At 48.2% G+C, this 23548-nt stretch overlaps 1 protein-coding gene across 4 annotated transcripts in view; it reads right to left on the bottom strand.

Moving 5' to 3' along the window:
- FPGS (folylpolyglutamate synthase) overlaps positions 1-20476 on the bottom strand; it is a 51150-nt gene extending 30674 nt beyond the window's left edge. Inside the window, exons 1-3 of one of the 4 annotated variants that reach the window (XM_083721760.1) lie at positions 20382-20476; positions 8341-8469; positions 8097-8150 (exon numbers count right to left, since the gene is read on the bottom strand). In XM_083721760.1, coding sequence (XP_083577886.1) covers positions 8097-8150; positions 8341-8469; positions 20382-20444 — 246 coding nt within the window. In that variant the 5' untranslated portion in view covers positions 20445-20476. Of the gene's footprint in view, positions 1-8096; positions 8151-8340; positions 8599-8835; positions 9487-18464; positions 18730-20381 lie in introns of those variants that run through there. The other 3 variants (XM_083721759.1, XM_083721761.1, XM_083721758.1) reach the window with 3 other exon arrangements.
- Between the last annotated feature and the right edge of the window lie 3072 nt (positions 20477-23548).

The raw sequence follows: 23548 nt of genomic DNA, 5'->3' as shown, positions 1-23548 counted from the left end.
GCTAGTGGGGGTGGTTGGGAGGGAAGAGAAGGGAAGTGGGGGAAGCACATAAAGCAGCATAGGGTTCAGGAACAAATGTGTGAGAAAGCACAAGGGCTAGGGGAGAACTGAGGAGAGTTCAGCGTAAGGGGAAGAAAATGGGAAACATTCCGAGGGGGGGCATAGACATGAGGGAGACACAGACAAAATAGTCTTTCATAAAAGCTTTCCTGTACAGCCCCTGTATAGGAAAAGTTCCAAAGTGCCGAATCCGCCTGGCTCTGTGAAGGCGGCTCTAGGGCTCTGGCAACATCCCAGAGCCCTTGTGACGCCTTCCCAAAACCAGACAAAAGGGATTTTGTAATTTTCCATAAAATTGACCCTGTGAGACCAATATTCGGCGCCTCCAAGTGGATCCTCACAGCTATGCATCTTCTCAATTTTGCGGCATCTCAGCACCACCTTCAGCTTGAGGGAGGCGGTGCCAGGGCTCTGGTAACATCCCAGAGCCCTAGAGCCATCCTCCCAAGGCCAAACAAAATGGAAGGGCCTTTGTAATCTTCCATAAAATGGCGTCCTGTGGAGGCCAATCTTTGGCGCCCCGGCTTTGGGAAGGTGGTGCCAGGGTTCTGACAGCATCCCAGAGCCCTTGCGCGGTCCTCCCAAGGCCAAACAAAATGGAAGGGCCTTTGTAATCTTCCATAAAATGGCGTCCTGTGGAGGCCAATCTTTGGCGCCCTGGCTTTGGGAAGGTGGTGCCAGGGCTCTGACAGCATCCCAGAGCCCTTGCGTGGTCCTCCCAAGGCCAAACAAAATGGAAGGGCCTTTGTAATCTTCCATAAAATGGCGCCTGTGGAGGCCAATCTTTGGCGCCCCAGCTTTGGGAAGGTGGTGCCAGGGCTCTGACAGCATCCCAGAGCCCTTGCGCTGTCCTCCCAAGGCCAAACAAAATGGAAGGGCCTTTGTAATCTTCCATAAAATGGCGCCTGTTGAGGCTAATATTTGGCGCCCCCAAGTGGATCTTCTCAATTTTGCAGCACCTCAACACCACTTCCGGCTTTGGGAAGGTGGTGTCAGGGCTCTGACAGCATCCCAGAGCCCTTGCACTGTCCTCCCAAGGCCAAACAAAATGGAAAGGCCTTTGTAATCTTCATAAAATGGCGCCTGTGGAGGCCAATATTTGGCGCCCCCAACTGGACCGTCTCAATTTCATACCACCTTACGTCAGCACCCTGTGCAGAGAAACATCCAGTACTCCAAATCCCGCACTGCGGCTAAGCAAGGCGCCTGGCTTTGGGAAGGAAGCTGCAGGGTCCCAGAGCCCTCCGTCCGTCCTTAGGAGACGCAATACACTTGCAGCAAAATAGCAGAGTGAAATGCATGCACCCCCTCCCCTCCCACTGCTTCTGTCAGAGAGTAAGAATTGTTCCGTCTTCACAAACCCCTTCCACATGAGAGAAATGTGTTGGTTAAAGTGAGATAAGGGATGGCTCTCCTGAGGTAACAAAACAGAAGCCCCTAAAAACCCGCAGCTGAAGGACACCTTCGTTTCTCAGAAACCATCTTTAGAAGAACCACAATAAAGCGCAGTAGTTCCATTGTACCTTTTTGTACAATTCTGGGGCTCCACCACTAGAGGTGCAGTTAGGATTTTTGGGTGGCTGAAACAGCATAGCACTATGTAAAAATGAGAACAGAATGGAGGACTGGAAACAGCATTAAGTACCTACAGGAAAAGCAGGGCTTGTATGCACTCTCCTAGATAACAGAGAAGGTTCTGCTACTTGAAACGGCGTGGAGATCGACAGACTGAAATGAGCATCTGACTTACACCGAGGCCAGAAATGAAAAGGGCTGCATGAGGGCTGGGCGATGTCTGGTTTCAGGATCGTGATATATCAGCAGCTAAACATTGCGATAAACCGATACAGAACAATGTCTGAAATAAGGATGGAACTCTGTAGAGGCAAATCGGGTAATCCCCTGGCAACTGCTAGTACTTAGGGGTCTAAAACTTACAAAATTTAACTTCCCTTTAACATATTGCTATGGCTGTTATTTTATAGTACAGGTAATTTTTAAATTAGCACATTTTCAAAAAAAATTAAAGCTGTAGAAGTAATTAGTAGCATAGATATCAAAGGCAAGATGAGAAAATGTTCCCTAATAGACACGAGGGAGACACAAACACAGAAGGGGAGAAGGGAGGAAGGAGCCATTGGCTGTGAAATATTTTAAGCTGTTTTTAATTGTTTTAATGTAGAGTTTTAATTGGGGGTGTATTTCTTGGGGTGGGGGTAATTGTGAAATGCTCATATGTTAGTTTGCATTTGTATTTTTAGCTTAGTTATTTATGTTAGTTAAATTATAAAAGTTATTTAAGGGGAGAGGGACAGGGCTGTCCCAGGAGTGGGTCCCAGCCAATATGTCTGGGACAGGTTCCACGGGGTGGGGGGATGCATTGGGATACCCAATCTCAGTGATCTGGGGCAGGAGGAGGAGTTGCTCCATGTCATTACCTAGGAGGCAGGTTTAGTCATTGCCTCCAGGTCTGGTCCTGACGAGAAGGATGCAGGTATCAACCAGGGTGTCCCACATGACCTTAAGGTGCTGCTGCGCAATGCTAGGTCAAAGATTCATAAGACCACTGCCATCCATAATTTGAACATGGATGGAGGAATTGACCTGGGATGTATAACAGAAACTTGGTTAGACATAGCAGATGTTCTTGCTCCTGTTTGTCTACCAGCTTTCTCTTATGCACAGCAACCCAGGGCATGTGAGTGGGAAGGGGGGTGGCAGTGATTTTTAGGAAGCTATTAGTTGTTATCAGGTGTTCTATTAGGGAGAGAGACCCAGTTTTCTGAGTGCATGTTCTAGAACTTAGGCAATAGGAGCAGTACAGCATTCCTATTGTGGACCGACCTCCTCGCTGCACCAAGGATTCCCTGCCAGAGCTGCCTCGGGTCATGACACATGTTCTCCTGGAGACACCTAGTTTGGTTGTCCTGGGGGATTTTAACATCCATGCCGACATAACCTTACAAGGGGACTCTCAGGACTTTGTGTAAAGCATGGCCTCCATGGGGATGTCCCTGAATAAGTTTGGCCTGACTCATAGCCATGGACATGCCTTAGATTAGGTGTTTTTACTGCTGTGGACGTGAGTGATCTGACACTAAGTTCCAGTGGAACAAAAGAAGTGCCATGGTCAGAAAACTTCCTGGTGCAACTGGACTTCTCCGCGACCCTTCCCCTACACAGAGAGGTGAGACCAATTCAAATGGTCCATCCCTGCTACTTAATGGACCCAAATGGCTCGCAGAGGGTGGTAGGGGATGTATTATCCCATGCTGATTGCCTTTTAGTTGATTCCCTGGTGGCACACTGGAATGCAAACTGTCTGGCTCTGAAGTGTCCTCCGATTGCATGGAGCCTGGAAGGCCCTGTGGTTTCCCCCGGAGCTGAAGGCAATGAAACAATCATTGAGATGGCTAGAGGGCCAGTGAAAAAAAAACACATTCCAAATCGGACCAAACATAGGCTAGAGCTCAATATCTAGCCCAGTGTTTCCCAACCTTTTTTGGGCAAAGGCACACTTGTTTCATGAAAAAAATCTTGAGGCACACCACCATTAGAAAATGTTTAAAAAATTAACTCTGTGCCTATATTGACTATATATAAAGTAACTCTCTTTAATAGGCATCAAATAAACACAAAGAAAGTACCGTATTTTTCGCCCCATAGGACGCACTTTTTCCCCTCCAAAAATAAAGGGGAAATGTGTGTGCGTCCTATGGGGCGAATGCAGGCTTTCGCTGAAGCCTGGAGAGCAAGAGGCATCGGTGCGCACCGACCCCTCTCGCTCTCCAGGCTTCAGGAAGCTGTCCGCAAGCCTTGCGCGCCCGGTAGGAGCTCCCGCCCAGCGCGCAAGACTTGGGGCGGCAGCCTGTTGCCCGAAGCACACGGAGCCCTCCGGAGGGTGCCCCGTGCTTCGGGCGAGTGTCTGCAACCCTGCGCGCCCGGCAAGAGCTCCTGCCAGGCGCGCAAGGCTTGGGGCGGCAGCCTGTTGCCCGAAACACAGGGAGCCCTCCAGAGGGCTCCCCGTGCTTCGGGCGAGTGTCTGCAAGCCTTGCGCGCCCGGCAGGAGCTCCCGCCAGGCGCGCGAGGCTTGGGGCGGCAGCCTGTTGCTCGAAGCACGTGGAGCCCTCCGGAGGGTGCCCCGTGCTTCGGGCGAGTGTCTGCAAGCCTTGCGCGCCCGGCAGGAGCTCCCGCCAGGCCCGCGAGGCTTGGGGTGGCATCTGTTGCCCGAAGCACGCGGAGCCCTCCGGAGGGCTCCCCGTGCTTCGGGCGAGTGTCTGCAAGCCTTGCGCACCCGGCAGGAGGGCTCCCCGTGCTTCGGGCGAGTGTCTGCAAGCCTTGCGCGCCCGGCAGGAGCTCCCGCTGGGCGCGCGAGGCTTGGGGTGGCAGCCTGTTGCCCGAAGCACGCGGAGCCCTCCGAAGGGCGCCCCGTGCTCCGCGCTGCCAGCTGCCGCTCGCAAGCCTTGCGCTCTCGGGGGGAGATCCCCCAGGTGCGCAAGGCTTGCCGACACCAGCGCGGAGCACGGGGCGGCCGGCCGAAGCGAGCGGCGATGGGATTTGGGAGGGAGCTCGCTCGCCGCCCCGCGTGTGCTCGCCGCCGCCCCGCCTCTCGCCGCCGGACTCGCCCACCTCCCTCCCACGGCACACCAGGCAACGTCTCGCGGCACACTAGTGTGCCGCGGAACACTGGTTGGGAAACACTGATCTAGCCTACCAAGTGGAGACATTGATGGTGAAGAGGACAATCTTCACCACCTCTACTGCATCTGCAGAAAACAGTACTAGGAGACTCTTTCAGGTGGTTTGTAGCCAATTATTGCCCAATCCCATCTTTTGTTCCTGGGCAAGATGATTGTGTGGTCCCTGAACAACTCCAGGTATGTCTGGAGGATGTGGACCATTTGGATCCCTTCCATTCGGGATTCAGGCCCCATCACAGGATAGAAACCGTCTTGGTCATGCTGGTCGATGATCTCCGGTGGGCTACAGAGAAGGGTGAAAGCTGTTTCCTCGTTCCGCTGGATCTCTCAGCGGCTTTGATACCAATGACAATGGCATCCTTCTGGACCATCTAGGCAGGTTGGGAGCTGAGAGCACTGTTATGCAGTGGTTCTACTCCTTCCTCTTGGGTTGTGTCCATAAAGTGGTGTTAGGGGTCAATGTTTGGACTCCTTGGCATTCACTTGTGGGGTGCCACAGGGCTCTGTCCTCTCCTACATGCTTCTTAGTATTTATATGAAGCCGTGGACACAGATAATCTGGGGGTTGGGGCTGGGCTGTCACCAATATGCTGATGACACTCAGCTCTATCTGCTGATGGATGGCCACACCGACTCGGACACACTGACCAGATGCTTGGAAGCTGTGGCTGGATGGTTTCATGGCAGCCGATTGAAACTAAATCCTTCGAAGACATAGTTCCTATGGCATGGGGATGAGGGACCAACTCCCTTCTCTTGCGGGGGCCCAATTAGTGCCATTGCCTTCCGTTAAGAGTTTGGGTGTAATCCTTGATGCCTCCCTTTCCATGGAGGCGCAAGTTACAGCAACAGCCAAGGCGACATTTTTCCACCTTCGTCGCATCAAGCAGTTGGTCCCTTACCTTTCCCACCCCGACCCGGCCACAGTGATCCATGCAACGGTCACCTCCAGGCTTGACTACTGTAATTCGCTCTACGTGGGGCTGCCCTTGAAGCTGTCCCAGAAACTCCAGCGGGTGCAGAATGCAGCAGCAAGGCTCCTCACGGGGTCTCTGCCATGGGAGCATATTCACCTAGTGCTTTTCCAGCTGCACTGGCTCCCGGTGAAGTACAGGGTCAGATTTAAGGTGCTGGTTTTGACCTTTAAAGTCCTTCATGGCCTAGGACCCTCGTACCCACGGGGCCACCTCTCCCGGTATGCCCCACGGAGAGCCTCAAGGTCCATAAATAACAACACCCTAGTGGTCCAGGGCCCTAAGGAAGTTAGATTAGCTTCAACCAGAGCCAGGGCCTTTTCAACACTGGCTCTAGCCTGGTGGAACGCTCTACCTCATGAGACCAGGGCCTGCAGGATCTGATTTCTTTCCGCAGGGCCTGTAAGACAGAGTTGTTCCGCCTGGCCTTTGGCTTGGAGCCAATTTGATTCCCTCCCCCTCTTTCTTTTTTCTTTTTCCTTTCTCCTCCTGTGATGAGGCTGCATTTTAATATTTTAATGTTTCAATATTTTAATTGTTGTATTTTAATCTTGTTTTTAAGTTGTATTCATTCAACTTGTTTTTATTATTGCTTGTTAGCCGCCCTGAGCCCGGCCTTGGCTGAGGAGGGCGGGGTATAAATAAAAATTATTACTGTTATTATTATTATTATTATTATTACCTCTCATATAAATCAGAACCAATGAAGGCAGTGAACATCCTGTGTGGTTATCTGGAGACAATTGGGCGATGGATGGCAGTCAATTTAATGAGGTGGAATCCCGACAAGACAGAAGTATTGGGGGACGGAGGAGGGCCAGTGTGGGAAATGCCCTGGTCTTGAATGGGGTAACTGTGCCTCTGAAGGACCAGGTACACAATCTGAGGGTCTTTTTAGATGCACAACTGTCCATGAAGATGCAGGTCAATTTTGTATCCAGGGCAGTTGTCTACAAGTTCCATTTGGCACACCAGCTGCAACTCTATCTTCCTGTGCACTGTCTTGCCAGAGTGGTACATGTTCTGGTTATCTCCCACTTGGACTACCACAACATGCTCTATGTGGAGCTAACTTTGAAGAAGACTTGGAAACTATAACTAATCCAGAATGTGGCAGCTACACTGGTGACTGGGAGTGGCCGCTGGGACCATATAACACGGGTTCCAGAGGATCTGCACTGGCTTCCAGTACGTATCTCAGCACAAAAAGTGTTGGTGTTGACCTGTAAAGCCCTAAATGGCCTCAACCCAGTATACTTGAAGGAGCATTTCCACCCCTGTTGTTTAGCCTGGACACTGGATATAGCTCTGAGAACCTTCTCTGTGAGAAGTGAGGTTACAGGGAACTAGGCAGAGGGCCTTCTCGGTAATGGCAACCTCCCTAGGAAAGCCCTCCTGTCATATGTCAAGACATTTGAAGGCAGTCCTGTATAGGGAAGCTTTTTAATGTTTGATTATGCATTTATATTTCTTGGAAGCCACCCAGAGGGGCTGAGGCGACTCATTCAGATGAGTGGGGTACAAATATAATAATAATAATAATAATAATAATAATAATAATAATAATAATAATAATAACAACAACAACAACAGTTGTTGTTGTTGTTGTTAAAGAAGCTTAAAAAGAGGGCAAGGTTTATTTTTATTTTCTTTAACTCAGAAGTAAATAGCCCAGTTTATTTTTCCACGGGACTAGCAGCAGCTTCCAAGAGAGCCCCAGCTGAGGGCAGCAGCAGTTCAAATGGCAGGGCTGGGCAACAACTTGGGGGGGGGGGTCTGGGGAGGCGAGGCCGAAAGGGCTTCCTGCTCTTGTTGAGGACCCCAGTATGGCTCGGGTGTCAGGGTCTTGTGGGCAGGCAGAGATAGCCCAAAGAAAGAGGAAGGAAGGGAAAAGGGACTCCCAGCAAGAAGCCTGGAGCTGCGTCTTCCTCAACCGCCTACCAGCCTGGCGCCTGCACTTAAAACAAGAAGCTCATGAGGAAAGTTCCCAGGTAGGCTACTTAATCAGCACCTGCTCTTGTGATTCGCTGCAGGAGGCAGAGGAGAGTTGAGGGGCAGCAGGAATGAGGAGAGGAGCAATGACCAAACTCACGGTTTTCCCCACATTGTGATTTTTGCATAGCACATGCACGCATTGTGATTCATGATATATCGTCACATCAAATACTACGAAACCATTACCACGAGGTGGACTTCAGACTGGTTTTGGACAATACTGATACATCGCCAAGCCATACGTCATTCAAACACTCTGGAACTGAGCACTCTCAATTCCCCACAGCAAACTGCCCCACATTTCCCCCATGTGTCAAGGCCTTTGGAGCTATTCCAGGTATTGCTTCCCCCCTGCAACCCCTTTCACCTTGCCCTTCGTCCCAGTGACGTGAATGATGTTCAGTTGATCCAGGTCTTCGACCTGCCGGAGAAAAAGTGAATGAACCTTTCAGTTTAGCTGTTCAGGTACTCGCCCGCCGCCCCACCTCATCAGTGCAAGCAGCAATGGCTGCTAATAGACAGCCCTCCCTCTCCCCCATCCCATCAGTAACCCCAGAAAAATCAAGACTGCATCACATCATGGCCTCCCACAAGCCTCCCAACCTCCTCACCTTCAATCCACTTCGTTCCAAAAAACCTTTCATGGCTTCCAGCTGCGCCTGGGGGTCTCCTCGCTCCCGTTTCACTTGTTCCAGGTAGCTGGCATTCGTCTGGAGCGTATTCAGAGTCCGAATGGCATCCTAGAAGGCATATGAGGCAGTGGTTAATTGCTTCCCCCCTTTTGGTCAGCCTTGTAAATAACCACACAGCAGTTACTAGCCTGCAAAGACAGTTGACTGGCTGGCTGAGAAGGAAGGAAAAGCACTACTCTTTAATAATAAATAATAAAAAAAAATTTATTTATATCCCGCCCTCCCCAGCCGAAGCCGGGCTCAGGGCGGCTAACAACAATCAAATAATCAAACAAATAATCACACATTCTAAAAATATTTCATTATAAAAATTAATTAAAATCAAACTGATGGCAACCGATTAAGCAAAATTCTGTGCAGGTTGCCAGAGGAGGGAGTCAGGCTGCGCCCTGACCAAAGGCCTGGTGGAACAACTCTGTCTTGCAGAGGAACAGAGGGAACTGAGGGAACTGACTTGTACAGAGACCACAGGGTTCATTTACCTCAGAGTTGTCTACACTGCCTGGCAGATGCTCTCTAGGGTGTTCCCAGCCCTACCTAATGATCCCAAGGACTGAACCTACTACAAGCAAAGCACATGATCTACCCACTGAGCTATAGCCCACCAGGGAATCAGAGCACCCCATCTTTCCTCCACCAACCCACTCACTCGCCTGCACACAATTCCTTGTTGGCTATTGCAACCAGGCTAGTGCCTAAACGCAAGACCTGTTTTTCAGCCTTCTGTTATGGAAAACAAGGAATCAACCACTCCAGGTCAATGCTAACAATCTCCTCTCTGCCCCATTCCAAAAATAAACCTCGAATTGTGATGCCCCTGTCCATGGTTCCAGATTCTCACTGCGCGCTCCAGTGGCTGCAAGAAAGCAGGGGGCAGGAGCACAGGAACCTCTTTTCTTAATGCCTGCTTTCCGGCTGGTCCTCTGCCGTTTCATGTCTGAATTCTGCCACAGGCGGCAGGTCCGCTGGAGAATCCGCACCCAATCCCTCTTGAGAGAGGAATCTGCCTTCCTTTCTCCTCTGAACGCACCAGTAGTTCCATGCACGTGGTCAGTGTTTACCCCCCCCCCCCAACAAACAAGATAATGACCTTCCTGTAGCTTATGACACATGTGCCTCTCCCTCAACAGCTCAATCACATGTCTAGGGGCGTAAAGTACCAGTTAACTTAAAGAACATTAAAAAACAAAAAAACCCAGAAACAGAAAAAAACACAGGCTCTTCCTGCCTCCACCAAGCAAACTGTAAGGGCAGTGAGGGAAGCGGGCACATTGTCAACACGGCCATCAATGAACTCAGGCCACAGAGAAGTTGAAGAACAAGGAGCTGGGGTCTCAACAAAAAGATACTAACCCAGCCGTTATTAGCAAAGCTGCTGATGTGAACAAAATGAAGACACATTTTAAAAGGCAGCTAAGTAATCTTATGACTGGGAGGAGGAAAAAGAAATCAAGAGCATAGCTGTCAACTTTTTTCCCTTTTCTTGCGAGGAATCCTATTCGGAACAAGGGAATTTCCCTTTTAAAAAGGGAAACGTTGACAGCTATGATGAAGAGAAGCATCAGAGAGGAGACCCTGACCAAAGACAAAACTTTGATCTTCCCTCCAAGGTACTTTGGAAAAGTTATGAAGATTTTTGCAGGATGTGTTTAATTTATTACATATTTATTTCATAAGATTTATACACCACTTGATTGTAAAAAAAAAACCCCTCAAAGCCATTTACAAAAAAAAGTAAAATCAAGAAAAAAACACAACCAAACCTTTAAAAGTATACAGAAGTGAAAAGACTAAAACAGATTAAAATTACTTCTACTTTGTAAGCATACGGGTAGGCTTGGCAAGCACCAAAAAGAGTAGAGTGAAGGCTCCTGCTTGAATTCAATAGGCCAGGAGTTCCATAGTGTTGGCATTGCCACACTAAGCGATTGAAAGACGGGTGTTGTTTGGCACCTGTAGTAGCACCAATCCCACTGTACAAAGCGAGTGGGCACAGGTGGGGTAAGGAAATCTCATGAGTAAACAGGTCCAAGCTGTTTTGCTACCCAAGTTTTTCTTCTGTTTTACAGCGCACGATTTGCAGATTTTTGTCTGCTTTCTTATTGTAATACAGTGGTACCTCGGCTTAAGTACTTAATTCGTTCTGGAGGTCTGTTCTTATCTTGCCTGATACTGAGATTTATAGTGGGACTGAGAAATTATGGTGAACAAACTCCATGAAAAAGGTGGTGTTGAATAATTGGCCCCAGGTGGACCAGAAGGAAAGCTCAGCTAGCTATTCATTCTGTCCTTTTAATAAGCCTGAAAATGACATAAAATGTTCATAGTACAGCTTCCTTTTCTGTCAAAATGATGTACACCAGGGGTAGAAAATCAGCCCCAACTCCCATCAGCCCCTGCCAGCATTCCTAAGATGCTGGGAGTTGTAGTCTGACAGCAGCTGGGAGGTCAGTTTCCCCAGAGAACTGCCTCCTCCCACATGAATGCCAAGATCATCCTAAATTTGCCATCTTAAAAGTTAAATGGTAATGGACTGGAAGAGAGCCAACAAACTGAAGCTTGATCCAGATAAGACTGGTCACGCTGGTCGATGATCTCCGGCGGGCTAGGGACAAGGGTGAAAGCTGTTTCCTCATTCCGCTGGATCTCTCGGCGGGTTTTGATACCATCAACCATAACATCCTTCTGGACCATCTTACAGGGGCAGGGAGCAGTGTTTTGCAGTGGTTCCGCTCCTTCCTCCTGGGCTGTGTCCAGAACATGGTGTTGGGGGATAAGTGTTCAGACCCCTGGGCTCTCACTTGTGTGGGGTGCCTAAGGTTTCGTCCTCTCCCCCATGCTTTTTAACATCTACATGAAGGCGCTGAGAGAGATCATCAGGGGATTTGGGCTGGGTGTTCATCAGTATGCGGATTATACCCAGCTCTACCTCTCCTTTAAATCAGAACCAGTGAAGGTGGTGAAGGTCCTGTGTGAGTGTCTGGAGGCAGTTGGTGGATTTATGGCAGCTGAGGTTGAATCCTGACAAGACATAAGTACTGTTTTGGGGGGACAGAGGGCAGGCTGGTGTGGAGGACTCCCTGGTCCTGAATGGGGTAACCGTGCCCCTGCTCTGGCTTTGGTGTCCCGTTGCGCCAGAAGTGGTTTAGTCCTGCTGGCCACATAACCCGGAAAGCTGTCTGTGGACAAACGCCGGCTCCCTTGTCCTGAAAGCGAGATGAGCGCCACAACCCCATTGTCGCCTTTGACTGGATTTAACCGTCCTTTACCTTTACCTTTTACCTTGGAGGGAAACATGTTCCTTACCTTATATCTGCAGAAAAGCAATTTAAGTGGACAGGGATAGTAGCATGTTCAAAAATAGGCTGCATATCTCTGCTACAAGCTGGTGGGTAACGAGACTGTCCACTGCTATAATAAGCGACTTCCTCATTTGCCTTATATGTGAGATACTGTACTTGCTGGCACAGGAATGCGGGATTACTATACGCATGCTGAGCTCACGAGGCGAGGTGAAGATCAGGCTATTCCCGCGCAAAGGTGGTCGGACTGTGCGCTCAGTAGAAAGGAATTGCAGGCAAAAGGTCCCATGTCCAATTTAAAGGACTCTTGAGATAGGGCTGTGGAAATCCCTTGCCTTAAGCTCTGGAGAGCTGCTGGTCAGTGTAGACCAGGAGTCAGCAAACGTTTTCAGCAGGGGGCCAGTCCACTGTCCCTCAGACCTTATGGGGGGGCAGACTATATTGGGGGGGGCGTGAATGAACGAACGAACTCCTATGCCCCACAAATTACCCATTTATTTTAAATAAAAGGACACATTCTACTCATGTAAAAACAGGCTGGTTCCCGGGCTGTCCGTGGGCTGGATTTAGAAGGCGATTGGGCCGGATCCTGCCCCTGGGCCTTAGTTTGCCTACCCATGGTGTAGACCAGCGGTTCTCAACCTGTGGGTCCCCAGATGTTGCTGGACTACAACTCCCATCATCCCTGGGCTCTGGCCTTGCTAGCTAGGGATGATGGGAGTTGTAGTTCAACAACATCTGGGGACCCACAGGTTGAGAAAGGCTGGTGTAGACTATGCTGAGCTAGATGGAACAAATGCCCTGGCTCAGCATAAGGCAGCTTCAACCCATACAGAAGCAAGAGGGCTGGAATTTTATTTTCTCTTTAAGTGAAGGGCCATAGCTCAGTGGTGGAGGATCTGCTTCCAGGCGGAAGGCCCCGGCGGGTCCCTGCCTGAAACTCCAGAGAGCCATTGCCAGCCACTAGGCTAGACTGTTAGTGGTGTGACTCAGGATAAGGTAACTTCCTGCATTCTGGGGGAAGCTATTACTCCCCCCGCACGCCCTACGCAACCAAGCAGCAGCCAATTGCTCCTTCACAACATGTCACTAGTGTAGTGTTCTCCTGTTTTCCTTCTTATCTCTCCTCCCACCTCCAAATTATAGGTTATGATCAGCTGGCATGGCCTAATAAAGAAACAGCTAGATTTAGTACAGCGGAGGGTTTTGAGTTTCACCTCAGGCAGGCAGTCCTTTGGCCAGATGAGGGCATACTGAGGGCCAGGGTGCTGCTGCGTCAAGTTTAAGAGGCCCCACGGAATAACACACACTGATTTACATTTGCACTGATGCAGAGGTGAGGGTGCAACAAAAAATGAACCATCAAACTAAACAACCTGTCTACCTTATTCTTTCTTACTTAGCTTATATGACGATGTTTAATGTACACAAGATTGTATCAGACTGATAATGGCTCTTTTAGAGTCTGTTCCTCCACCGCCCATGTCCTTTACAAAACAAAAACAAAAACCGATTATGTGAATCTTGAAATTCATCAGGCACCGCAGCCAGCTATGTAAACAGCTATAGGTACAAAGATCTCAGGCCCCAAGCACACATTATGTATTTATTATTATTTATTCAATTTATATCCTGCTCCTTCTGAAGGAGCCCCAGGTGGCAACCAGATCATTAATAATTTTAAAGACTTTTTTAAGACTTCTAAAAACAAATAAAAACATTAGATTTCACTCAACTAAGTTTTCTTGACAGCAGACACACTGAAATTGATTAAGTCCAGTCGCGAACGACATTCATCTCGCTTTAGAGGCCCAGGGAGCCGGCGTTTGTCTGCAGACAGTTTTTCCAGGTCATGTGGCCAGCAGGACTAAGCCGCTTCTGGCGTAACGGAATACCGAAACCAGAGGAGCACACGGAAACGCTGTTTACCTTCCCACCGGAGCAGTACCTACTTGCACTTTTTGGTGTGCTTTCAAACTGCTAGGTTGGCAGGAGCTGGGACAGAGCAACAGGAGCTCACCCTGTCGCAGGGATCTGAACCGCCAACCTTCTGATCAGCAACCCCAAGAGGCTCAGTGGTTTAGACCATAGCGCCACCCGCGTCCCTATACATTGGTACCTCGGGTTACATACGCTTCAGGTTAGACTCCGCTAACCCAGAAATAGTGCTTCAGGTTACAGACTCCGCTACAGGAAGAGAAGAGAAATCGTGCGGCGGTGGCACGGAGGCAATGGGATGCCCCATTAGCTAAAGTGGTCTTCAGGTTAAGAACAGTTTCAGGTTAAGAACGGATCTCTGGAATGAATTAAATACTTAATCTGAGGTACCACTGTATCCTAGTTCGACGTATCTATTGAGTACGGCCAATATAACTTCTATTGAGTAGTTACCATGAATATCTCAGCAGGGAGTGACAGGCTTGTAAAGGCAAGTTGATAAAGATGCCTCAGGTGGCAATAGCCAGGAGCAGGCAATGTGCTAAAAGCACTTTTGCTTCTAGTTCTGGCCACATTCATCACTTTCTCGCTTCTTCTCCACCTCACCCAACTCACATGCAGGGCCATGAGAGAATGCACTGACTATACTGCTTAAGGCTGCACATTTGGAAAAATACTCAGTGTTAAAAAGAAGCAGAAAATAGTTCCCCGGAAACAGACAGGAAAGGTAGGATATAAATGTAGTAAATTAAAATAAAAATCAGTACAGTGGTACCTCAGGTTAAGTACTTAATTCGTTCCGGAGGTCCATTCTTAACCTGAAACTGTTCTTAACCTGAGGTACCACTTTAGCTAATGGGGCCTCCCGCTGCCGCCGCACTGCCAGAGCACAATTTCTGTTCTCATCCTGAAGCAAAGTTCTTAACCTGAAGCACTATTTCTGGATTAGAAGAGTCTGTAACCTGAAGCATATGTAACCTGAAGCGTATGTAACCCGAGGTACCACCGTATAGATTTTTACTCGATGCTCTCTTACTGATGTGTGTAGTCTCTATCTGCGGGGAGATAAGACAATTAGGTCTGGACAATTTTTCTATATATTGTTTAAAGTCCTCCCTCTCTCACCACCAAGGAAATACAACAAGTGAATAGTAAGATAGCCCATATAAGTAACGCCGACCCCGCCACTAAGTAGAAGAATAGAAGCATAACCACCCCACCCCACCCCACCCCACTCACCATTCCCCCCTCCCCTCTTTCTTTCTTTCTTTCTTTCTTTCTTAATTGTTTAAACCAGTGATGGCCAAACTTGCCCCTCCAGCTGTTTTGGGACTACAACTTCCATTGTCTCTAGCTAGCAGGACCAGTGGTCAGGGATGATGGGAATTGTAGTCCCAAAACAGCTGGAGGGCCAAGGTTGGCCACCACTGGTTTAAGCCAATTCATGAACCAAGAACCTGCACACGGACCACTAATAATGAAACATATGTTGTAGATACTTTTCCACATTTATCATGCTATTTTTGTGATACAGTGGTACCTCTGGTTTCGAACGGGATCTGTTCAAGAGGCCCGTTCGCAACATGAATAGAACGCAACCTACAGTGGTGCGTCTCTGCACATGCAGGTTGCAATTTGCCACTTCTGCACATGACGTCATTTTGCACGTCTGTGCATGCGTGAGCGGCGAAACCCGGAAGTAACCCTTTCCAGTACTTCCGGGTCGCCGCAGGACGCAACCTGAAAAAACATATCATGAAGCAAACGTAACATGAGGTATGACTGTATACAAATGGCATGAGAAAACTTGGTATACTTGTTTGCATAACATTATTCTTGTTTATAAAACCCAATTTAAAAAAAAAGTCCACATCATGATAGCTTTTGCATAACATTCTACCTGGAGATATATTGCTAATCATGTGGGTAAAACTGTGAAGCTGATTTTGCTCATAATTCCCGCAAATTGTATAGCTTTGCTGGCTTAGCTCTCTCCTGCAGGGGGCAGCAAACCACAAGAGCAGGCACTCATAAATGAAGGCAGAATGACTGGGAACTACAGTATCCTTAGAGCAGACACCATAATTTTTTTGTTTTAGAACTAGGCTAGGAGCACCAGGCTGGTAGGTTATGTTGTTTAAGCCTCTTTCCCTCCCTCCTCTCTCTGTGTGTGAGAATGCATGCACCTGTCTGTGGCATCTTTTGTCAGAGCTGGCTTGCTCTCCCTATCAACGCGCCTCTCCCATTGGCAATCCTCAGGAAAGAATCGTCCGCATTGAGCTGCTCTGATGAAATCGATTAGGAAATCCCTTTCATCCTCATTCCACCTTCCCACCCTGCCTCCGACAACTTTGTGAAGGGAGAAGCAGGTTAGGCTTAAAAACAAATAAAAAACCACAGATCTGCTGCCAGCTCCTGCTTCACAAACAAGGTTGCATGGCGAATGTTTGCCTAAGTAAGATGCAGAATCGCTTCCACCAAAACTACCCTCCTGGCTTAGGCAGCCACTCATGAGGTGGTGGTGGTGGTTGTAGTTTTGGAAGAAAAAGTAGGGGTGGGGTGGGGAGAGGATATGTGAGGTGTGGGGTGTGTCATGGGGGGCATGTGTAAATTACATGTGTAAATTACTGTACTGCATGTGTAAATTACTGTAAATTACAGTGGTACCTCGGGATAAGTACTTAATTCGTTCTGGAGGTCTGTTCTTAACCTGAAGCACCACTTTAGCTAATGGGGTCTCCCGCTGCCGCCGCGCCGCCAGAGCATGATTTCTGTTCTCATCCTGAAGCAAAGTTCTTAACCTGAAGCACTATTTCTGGGTTAGTGGGAGTCTGTAAGCTGAAGCATATGTAACCTGAAGCCTATGTAACCTGAGGTACCACTGTACTTAAATAACTCTTAAATTAGTTGAAAAAATTTTTTTAATCATATGCGAATAATTAACATTATTTTACTAATTCTAATGCCCTTAAAACTACATAGAACATTAATATATTCTCCAGAGATCTTTAATGGTTTAGCTGAAGCATGAAATCATTGAGTTTATTTTCATTTATGCATCAAATTTAAATCCCCCCCCCCCGGGAATATTTTCCCAGATTATTTGTATTCACTATGATTAAAGGTTCGTAAAAATGTATCTGCTTTAGTAGCAGTAGTAGCAGTTGTCAAGACATTCCCATGTTTGCTTTCCATCCTTGTTTCAGATAGTGTGATACATTGGAATATCGCAATGTTTAGGTAGTGATTTATTGCGATGTTGAAAGCCAAATATTGCCCAGCCCTGTGGACAATGCCTGAAAAATTCAACTGACACACGGGTGGCTAATCAGTGGCTCTCAAGATATTGATGGACTCCGGCTCCCATCTGCCCCAGTCAGCTTGGGAAAAGGTCAGGAATGATGGAAGATGTGGTTTAACAACATATTGAGGACACCAGACTGGCTGCCTTTTGGGATACAGGGTTTAAAATGGATGGACGGACACACACACAAAAAGGCATTGAATGTTAACCTGAAACAAGTTAAGTGGCCACAGAAAAAACCCTGTGGGGCCAATTGTGGTGTGGGAAGCATAAAATCACAACAAAATCGACCATTGAGAACAGGGAATGCTTCCTTAGAGCACTACTACTGCCACCTGAGTCCAAAATGTGCTTGCTAGGGGCTGATGGAAACAGTTCAAAACATCTGGAGGGCACCAGTCAGTGAAGGCTGGGTTGTGGGGCCAGCCAGATCAACAAAAGAGCACACCACTTTGCATACAAAAGCCCCCTCCCCAAGTTCAGCCCCTATAATTGCCACCTAAAAAAACGGACCACAGACATCTGTTGCTGAGGTCCAGGGAACGTCCAGGCGCTGCTGGACTCCCTTCATGCCTTGCCAGAAAAGCCAGCAGCAAAGGATGATGGGATTTGGAGTCCCAAAACATGTGGAAGCACATGCCTCAAGAGAGCCAGGTCTTCCGATCACCTGGCAGTATCTCCCTCCCTTGTTTTAAAAGTGATTTGCCTCTAACTGACAAACGTGTACTCCAATTTTGCTTTCTTTTGTTTGCGGCTACTGTTTTATCTGTGGAAAAACTAATACAACTATCTGTTTCAAAATAAAAATAGTAGTAGTAGTAGTAGATTCGCCACTGTATTTTGTTCCTTCCCTTTCTGGCTCGTAATGTACTACACAAGAAAGTACAGTATAAAGTCGGATCCCCGTTCCCCCCCGCAATGTGCAATACAGCCTATAAAACTAACGTAAAGAAATCGAATTAATATCCAGCACTAGAATCCCCCCTACACATGAACACACCAATAAAACAAAACAGGACTGCAGCCTAGAAAGCTAATGCAACGCGAAGAAATCGAATTAAAATTCGGTGCCAACGTTAGAAGTCACTAACCACACGCACACCAATGAAATATAAAACAAAGCAAAACAGGGAAGCGGATCAAACAGGCGTCCACGCCGCAATCTTTTTGGCGCGTGCAAAAAGCATTCCTGCTTACTCGTGGCTGCCCGGACGCTTCGAAATGCTGGTGCGAATTTTAAAACTGGTCTTTTTGTTTGCCTGTTTAATATCTGTAACTTTCAAAAGCGGGGTCTGGGGAATTGCATGTGTGTGTTTTACTGCCGAGGCTTCCGTTCCTTTGGGGGGGGGGTCGCTTGCACTCCCCCTTCACGGAACCAGCCCACCGACCAATAGTTGCAGCAGGTGCGAGAGTGGGAAGAGGATCCCTGCCTGCCCTCCGGCTGACGCAACCCCCGCCGGGCTTGCGAGGGGGTCTCCGGCGCCCCGGCGGTGCCTCACCTGGTACTCCATCCTGGGCGCGTGGGCCGGGCGGGCGCTGAGCCACCTCCGGGCGCCCAGATGGGGAGCCTGCACCCGCTGCTGGAGGAAGGCCAGGTGCAGAGCGCGGACCCGGCGCGAGCCCATCGCAGGCGCCTCCCCCCCAAGCACAACTTCCCCAAGCCGATCGTAAGCCGTGGCCGCACCACGCCGCGAAACAGTCCCGGCTGCGCGCAGGCGCGGAAGCGGCCCTGAAGCCGGAGCGGCCATCTTTGCGGGTGGTAGTAAGAGGGGCCCCAGGCCGTTTTGCGCAGAAGCATCCAGTAGAACCAACCCGGCCATCTTTGGGAAGGGCAATTCCCTTTCTTGCCCCGCCCCCTCCCGCGTCCCTCACTTGCTGCTTTAGATCAAACCACAGGTAGAGGTAGGAAGTTGCAGAGAGGTGCGCGCACGGGCGCAGGGATGCTTCTCCATGAAAGGGACGCGGATGTGTCAGCTCAGATTTGACCATAGCTGTCAACTTTTCCCTTTTCTTGCGAGGAATCCTATTCGGAATAAGGGAATTTCCCATTTAAAAAAAGGAAAACGTTGACAGCTATGCATTTAACACAAACTGGATTTGTTTCAATCAAACTCACAGTTTCGTTGTAAAAGAACATGTGGAAACGCAAGGTCCTCTGAGACCCGTAACACAATTTGAAAATTTATTTAAGCACGAGGGGGATGGGGGAAGAAGAGATTGGTTTTCAAATTGTACATCACATTTCTCAGTATAATTATGGAACTCCTTAAAAAGAGCTGGGAGCTGGATATTGGCATACAAATTATTCCCAGGGACTGAAATAAAATTTGGGAATCGCAACCCTTAAAATCCTTAGAGAAAACTCATTAAAATTACTACACAAATGGTATTATACCCCTTTGCAAATGTCAGAAATATTTTATATCACCTAATTCTAGGAGGGTGATGATAGTGGTGCACATTATCATTTACAGGAATGTTGGCTGGTGTGAGATTTTTGGGATTTGATTTTGACAGAAATTAAACCATTGTTCGCTGCCCAAAATTAATGTTGCCAGATATTTTTGATGATATATTGTCAAAAGAATTGGTCTTATATATGATCTTGGCAGCATGACGAGTGGTTGCAACTCAGTGGAAAACAGCCCAAAATCTTACACCGGATGCTTAGTACCGCTCGCTCTGGAAAATAGCTATAATGGAGAAAATCAGACATAATTTGAAATTTTTACAAGGACTAGAAGCTCCAGACACATTTTAGATGATTTGGCATTCTTTTATGACATATACACCGGAACCACCACTTTCAATACAACCATCACAAAATCCTGGCAAATCTGAAACTTGACTTCATGACCTGATACAAGTTGATAGTCTTCTCTTGGGCTTTGTTTTTTAAACCCATGTGCAACAACTCACTCTACATGCCTATTTGATTGTTTTTCATCTTTTAATTTTTGCCTGTTATTATAATTGTTCTCTCTGTTTTATATACATTATAAAATGAAATAATAGCAATAATGCTTTACCCCCAAAAAACTCACTCTCCGGTGGAGAAGAGTCCACTCCACCTTCTGAGGTAGCTGGTTCTGCACTGATACAGTACTGTATATCTAACATCTCCAGATATCTGAAGAGCTATCACATGGAAGACAACAAGCTTGTTCTTGCTGCTCCAGAGTACAGGACCCAAACCAACTGACTGAAATTGCAAGAAAGGAGATACTGACCAAACATTAGGAAGACCTTTCTGAGCAAGAGCCATTTGTCAGAAAGCCCACCAGTAACTATTTATTATGACCACAATCTGTTGTTGTTTTTAATCTCTAGGGGCAGATTTCACATTGGTGAAGCTTCTCAAAAATAGATTTCACATTGTTCAGACCTCCACCTAGGTAGGATGAAGGCAAATTTACCTTGTATGTTTCTTTAAACTTTCTTCTTTCCATTATGACTCTCCAGAAGGAAGGTCTGATCATTCCTTCTGCCCTGTGGCAGAACTCGTGCTGGGCAGCCTAAGAGTTCCCAAAAATAGTTAAACTACAACTAAACAGAGGTCACTGGAGGCTGCATTCGGTACAGAGTCTCACCCTGAGTTTGTTTGTTTGGTTAGCCTATGACTCAGATATGCTTGAGCCATGTCCTACTACAATGCTACTTAGTTGTGCTTTTTAAAGACAGTCAGTCACATCCACACCATGCACTTAAAGAACTCTGAGAGCTGCTGTATACCCCTCCCAGAGTTCCAAGTTCCAGCACGCTTAGTGAGCGGCAGTTCCCAGGACTCTTTTGGGAGAAGCCATAGAATCATCATTCAGATCATCTCACCTCAGCCACAGTCTTGTGAGTAGACCTAGTGTTGGAAACAAAAATTGCCCTTTCCCCTTATGGGGTATCCAAGAGCCCATATAGAGTCCTTACATAGGTTCCCTATTGGTAGGAGAGAATAACAGAGGCCAACCAGAGAATATTGAGAAGCAAAGCAGCTAGGAAGCTTGATCTTTATTGATCTGTTGCAACAGGGTGCTCCCCTCACCCGCAGGAGAGAGGAGGAAACCAGAAAAATGGCGTGCAATAAAGACTTTTGAAATTGCCACCCTGTAGATCAAGACGCGGGTGGCGCTGTGGGTAAAACCTCAGTGCCTAAGACTTGCCGATCGTAAGGTCGGCGGTTCGAATCCCCGCGGCGGGGTGAGCTCCCGTCGTTCGGTCCCGGCTCCTGCCAACCTAGCAGTTCGAAAGCACCCTTAAGTGCAAGTAGATAAATGTTGTTGTTGTTAAGTCGTTTAGTCGTGTCCAACTCTTCATGACTCCATGGACCAGAGCACACCAGGTACTCCTATCTTCCACTACCTCCCGCAGTTTAGTCAGACTCATGTTTGTAGCTTCGAGAACACTGTCCAACCATCTCCTCCTCTGTCGTCCCCTTCTCCTTGTGCCCTCCATCTTTCCCAACATCAGGGTCTTTTCCAGGGAGTCTTCTCTTCTCATTAGGTAGCCAAAGTATTGGAGCCTCAGCTTCAGGATCTGTCCTTCCAGGGAGCACTCTGGTCTGATTTCCTTAAGAATGGATACGTTTGATCTTCTTGCAGTCCATGGGACTCTCAAGAGTCTCCTCCAGCAGATAAATAGGGACAAGTAGATAAATAGGGACCACTTTATAGCGGGAAGGTAATGGCGTTCCATGTGCGGCACTGGTGCTGGTTCATCAGTGCAGCTTTGTCATGCTGGCCACGTGACCCGGAAGTGTCTCCGGACAGCGCCGGCTCCCAGCCTCTTGAGCGAGATGAGCACGCAACCCCAGAGTCGGTCATGACTGGCCTTCGGGCAAGGGTACCTTTACCTTTACCTTTACTTTTTAGATCAAGACCACCCCCAGAAACATCATATATACATCACAGAAGGGGTGTAAAGGTAAAAGTAAAGGTACCCCTGCCCGTCCGGGCCAGTCGTGTCCGACTCTAGGGTTGCGTGCTCATCTCGCTCTAGAGGCCATGAGCCGGCGCCGTCCAAAGACATTTCCGGGTCACGTGGCCAGCGTGACGAAGCTGCAGCTGGCGAGCCAGCACCAGTGCAGCACACGGAACGCCGTTTACCTTCCCGCTATAAAGCGGTACCTATTTATCTACTTGCACTTAAGAGTGCTTTCGAACTGCTAGGTGGGCAGGAGCTGGGACCGAACGACGGGAGCTCACCCCGCCGCGGGGATCGAACCACGGACCATACGATCGGCAAGTCCTAGGCACTGAGGTTTTACCCACAGCACCACCCGCGTCCCAGAAGGGGTGTAACCTAAGACCAACCCTCAGATACATCATACCTATATCACAGAAAAGGCGGTCTAAAACAGAAATTTGAATGTTGTTTTTCTCCTGTCCTTTATCTCCTGTCTGGCAAGTTACTTGATTGGATACCCTGCTTCCTAGATTGGATTGCCTGGGGAGCCTGGCCAGTCTTTTGTAATGATAAATACTTAGTTCCTGGGCCAGGTCACAGGCTCACTCCCTATTCATATCTTAAATGTGCCCTTAAGACAGGATTTGTGAGGAAAGAGACAATGGGGAGGTTTCCCACTTTGACCTTGCAGAGAAAACATTTGGTCAGTTTAGGAATCAAAATGGTTCCAGGTTGGCCTTCCTGTGCTGATCTATGTATGTGCTTGGTTGGTACACTTATGAAAATTACCATATATCTAAGACCTCAAAATTCCTATCACACTAGGTAAGCCCCTCTTCTCTCAGCTGCCCCACCCCCTTCTACTAAGTGATAACATTGACCTACCTTACAGGACTGTTGTGACTGTCCAGGTTGTTGCAGGAATTTATGTATAGGTTGGGGGGGGGGTTGCCCCTCCAGCAGATATCATGCACATGCAGCCCACTACCAAAATCAGCACAATCACTTTTGTGACTTTTGTGATTTGTCCCCACAAAACACTTTATCACAGTTTCTTCCTATCTATTCAATGGGCCTTTGCTGCACGATACCAAATGTAAGAATTCACTGATAAATGTATCTATGTACTGGCTCACAGGGAAAACTTCAGAAATTCATATAGACATGTGAGCTCAGCTACTCAGCAGCCCCTCTACCTGAGTGATAATTCCTGGCATCCTGATACCTGAGTGCCAGACAGGTAGCCATTCCAGAAATAACAAACCCAGATGAAGACAAAAGGGTGTGATTAACTTGGCTGGGAAACAGGGAAATGTACCGTATTTTTCGCACCATAGGACGCACTTTTCCCCTCCTAAAAAGCAAGGGAAAATGTGTGCGCGTCCTATGGAGCGAATGCAGGGGGGAGGCAGGCGGGAAAAGCCCCCAAGAGCTGCACACAAGCTCCGTGCGCTCTTGCGGGCTTTTCCACAGGAGGGAGAAGGGACTGACTGGCTGCATCAGTCCCTTCTTCCACCTCCCAGAAAAGCCAGGAGAAGCCGCAATCTCTTTAAAGGAGTTGGCGGCTTCTGCCAGTTTTGCGGGAGGTGGGTGAATCCCCCCACCTCCCAGTAAAGCCCTGCGCAGCGTCTCCCGGCAAGGAGAGGCTGCATGGGGCTATGGAGTCTTTAGCCCCGTGCAGCCTCTC

This window comes from Podarcis gaigeae (genome assembly GCF_964106915.1).
Source record: "Podarcis gaigeae genome assembly, chromosome: Z".
Taxonomy (NCBI): domain Eukaryota; kingdom Metazoa; phylum Chordata; class Lepidosauria; order Squamata; family Lacertidae; genus Podarcis; species Podarcis gaigeae.
Note: the sequence above shows the minus strand (reverse complement) of the source record. Positions and strands in the feature narration are given on the sequence as shown.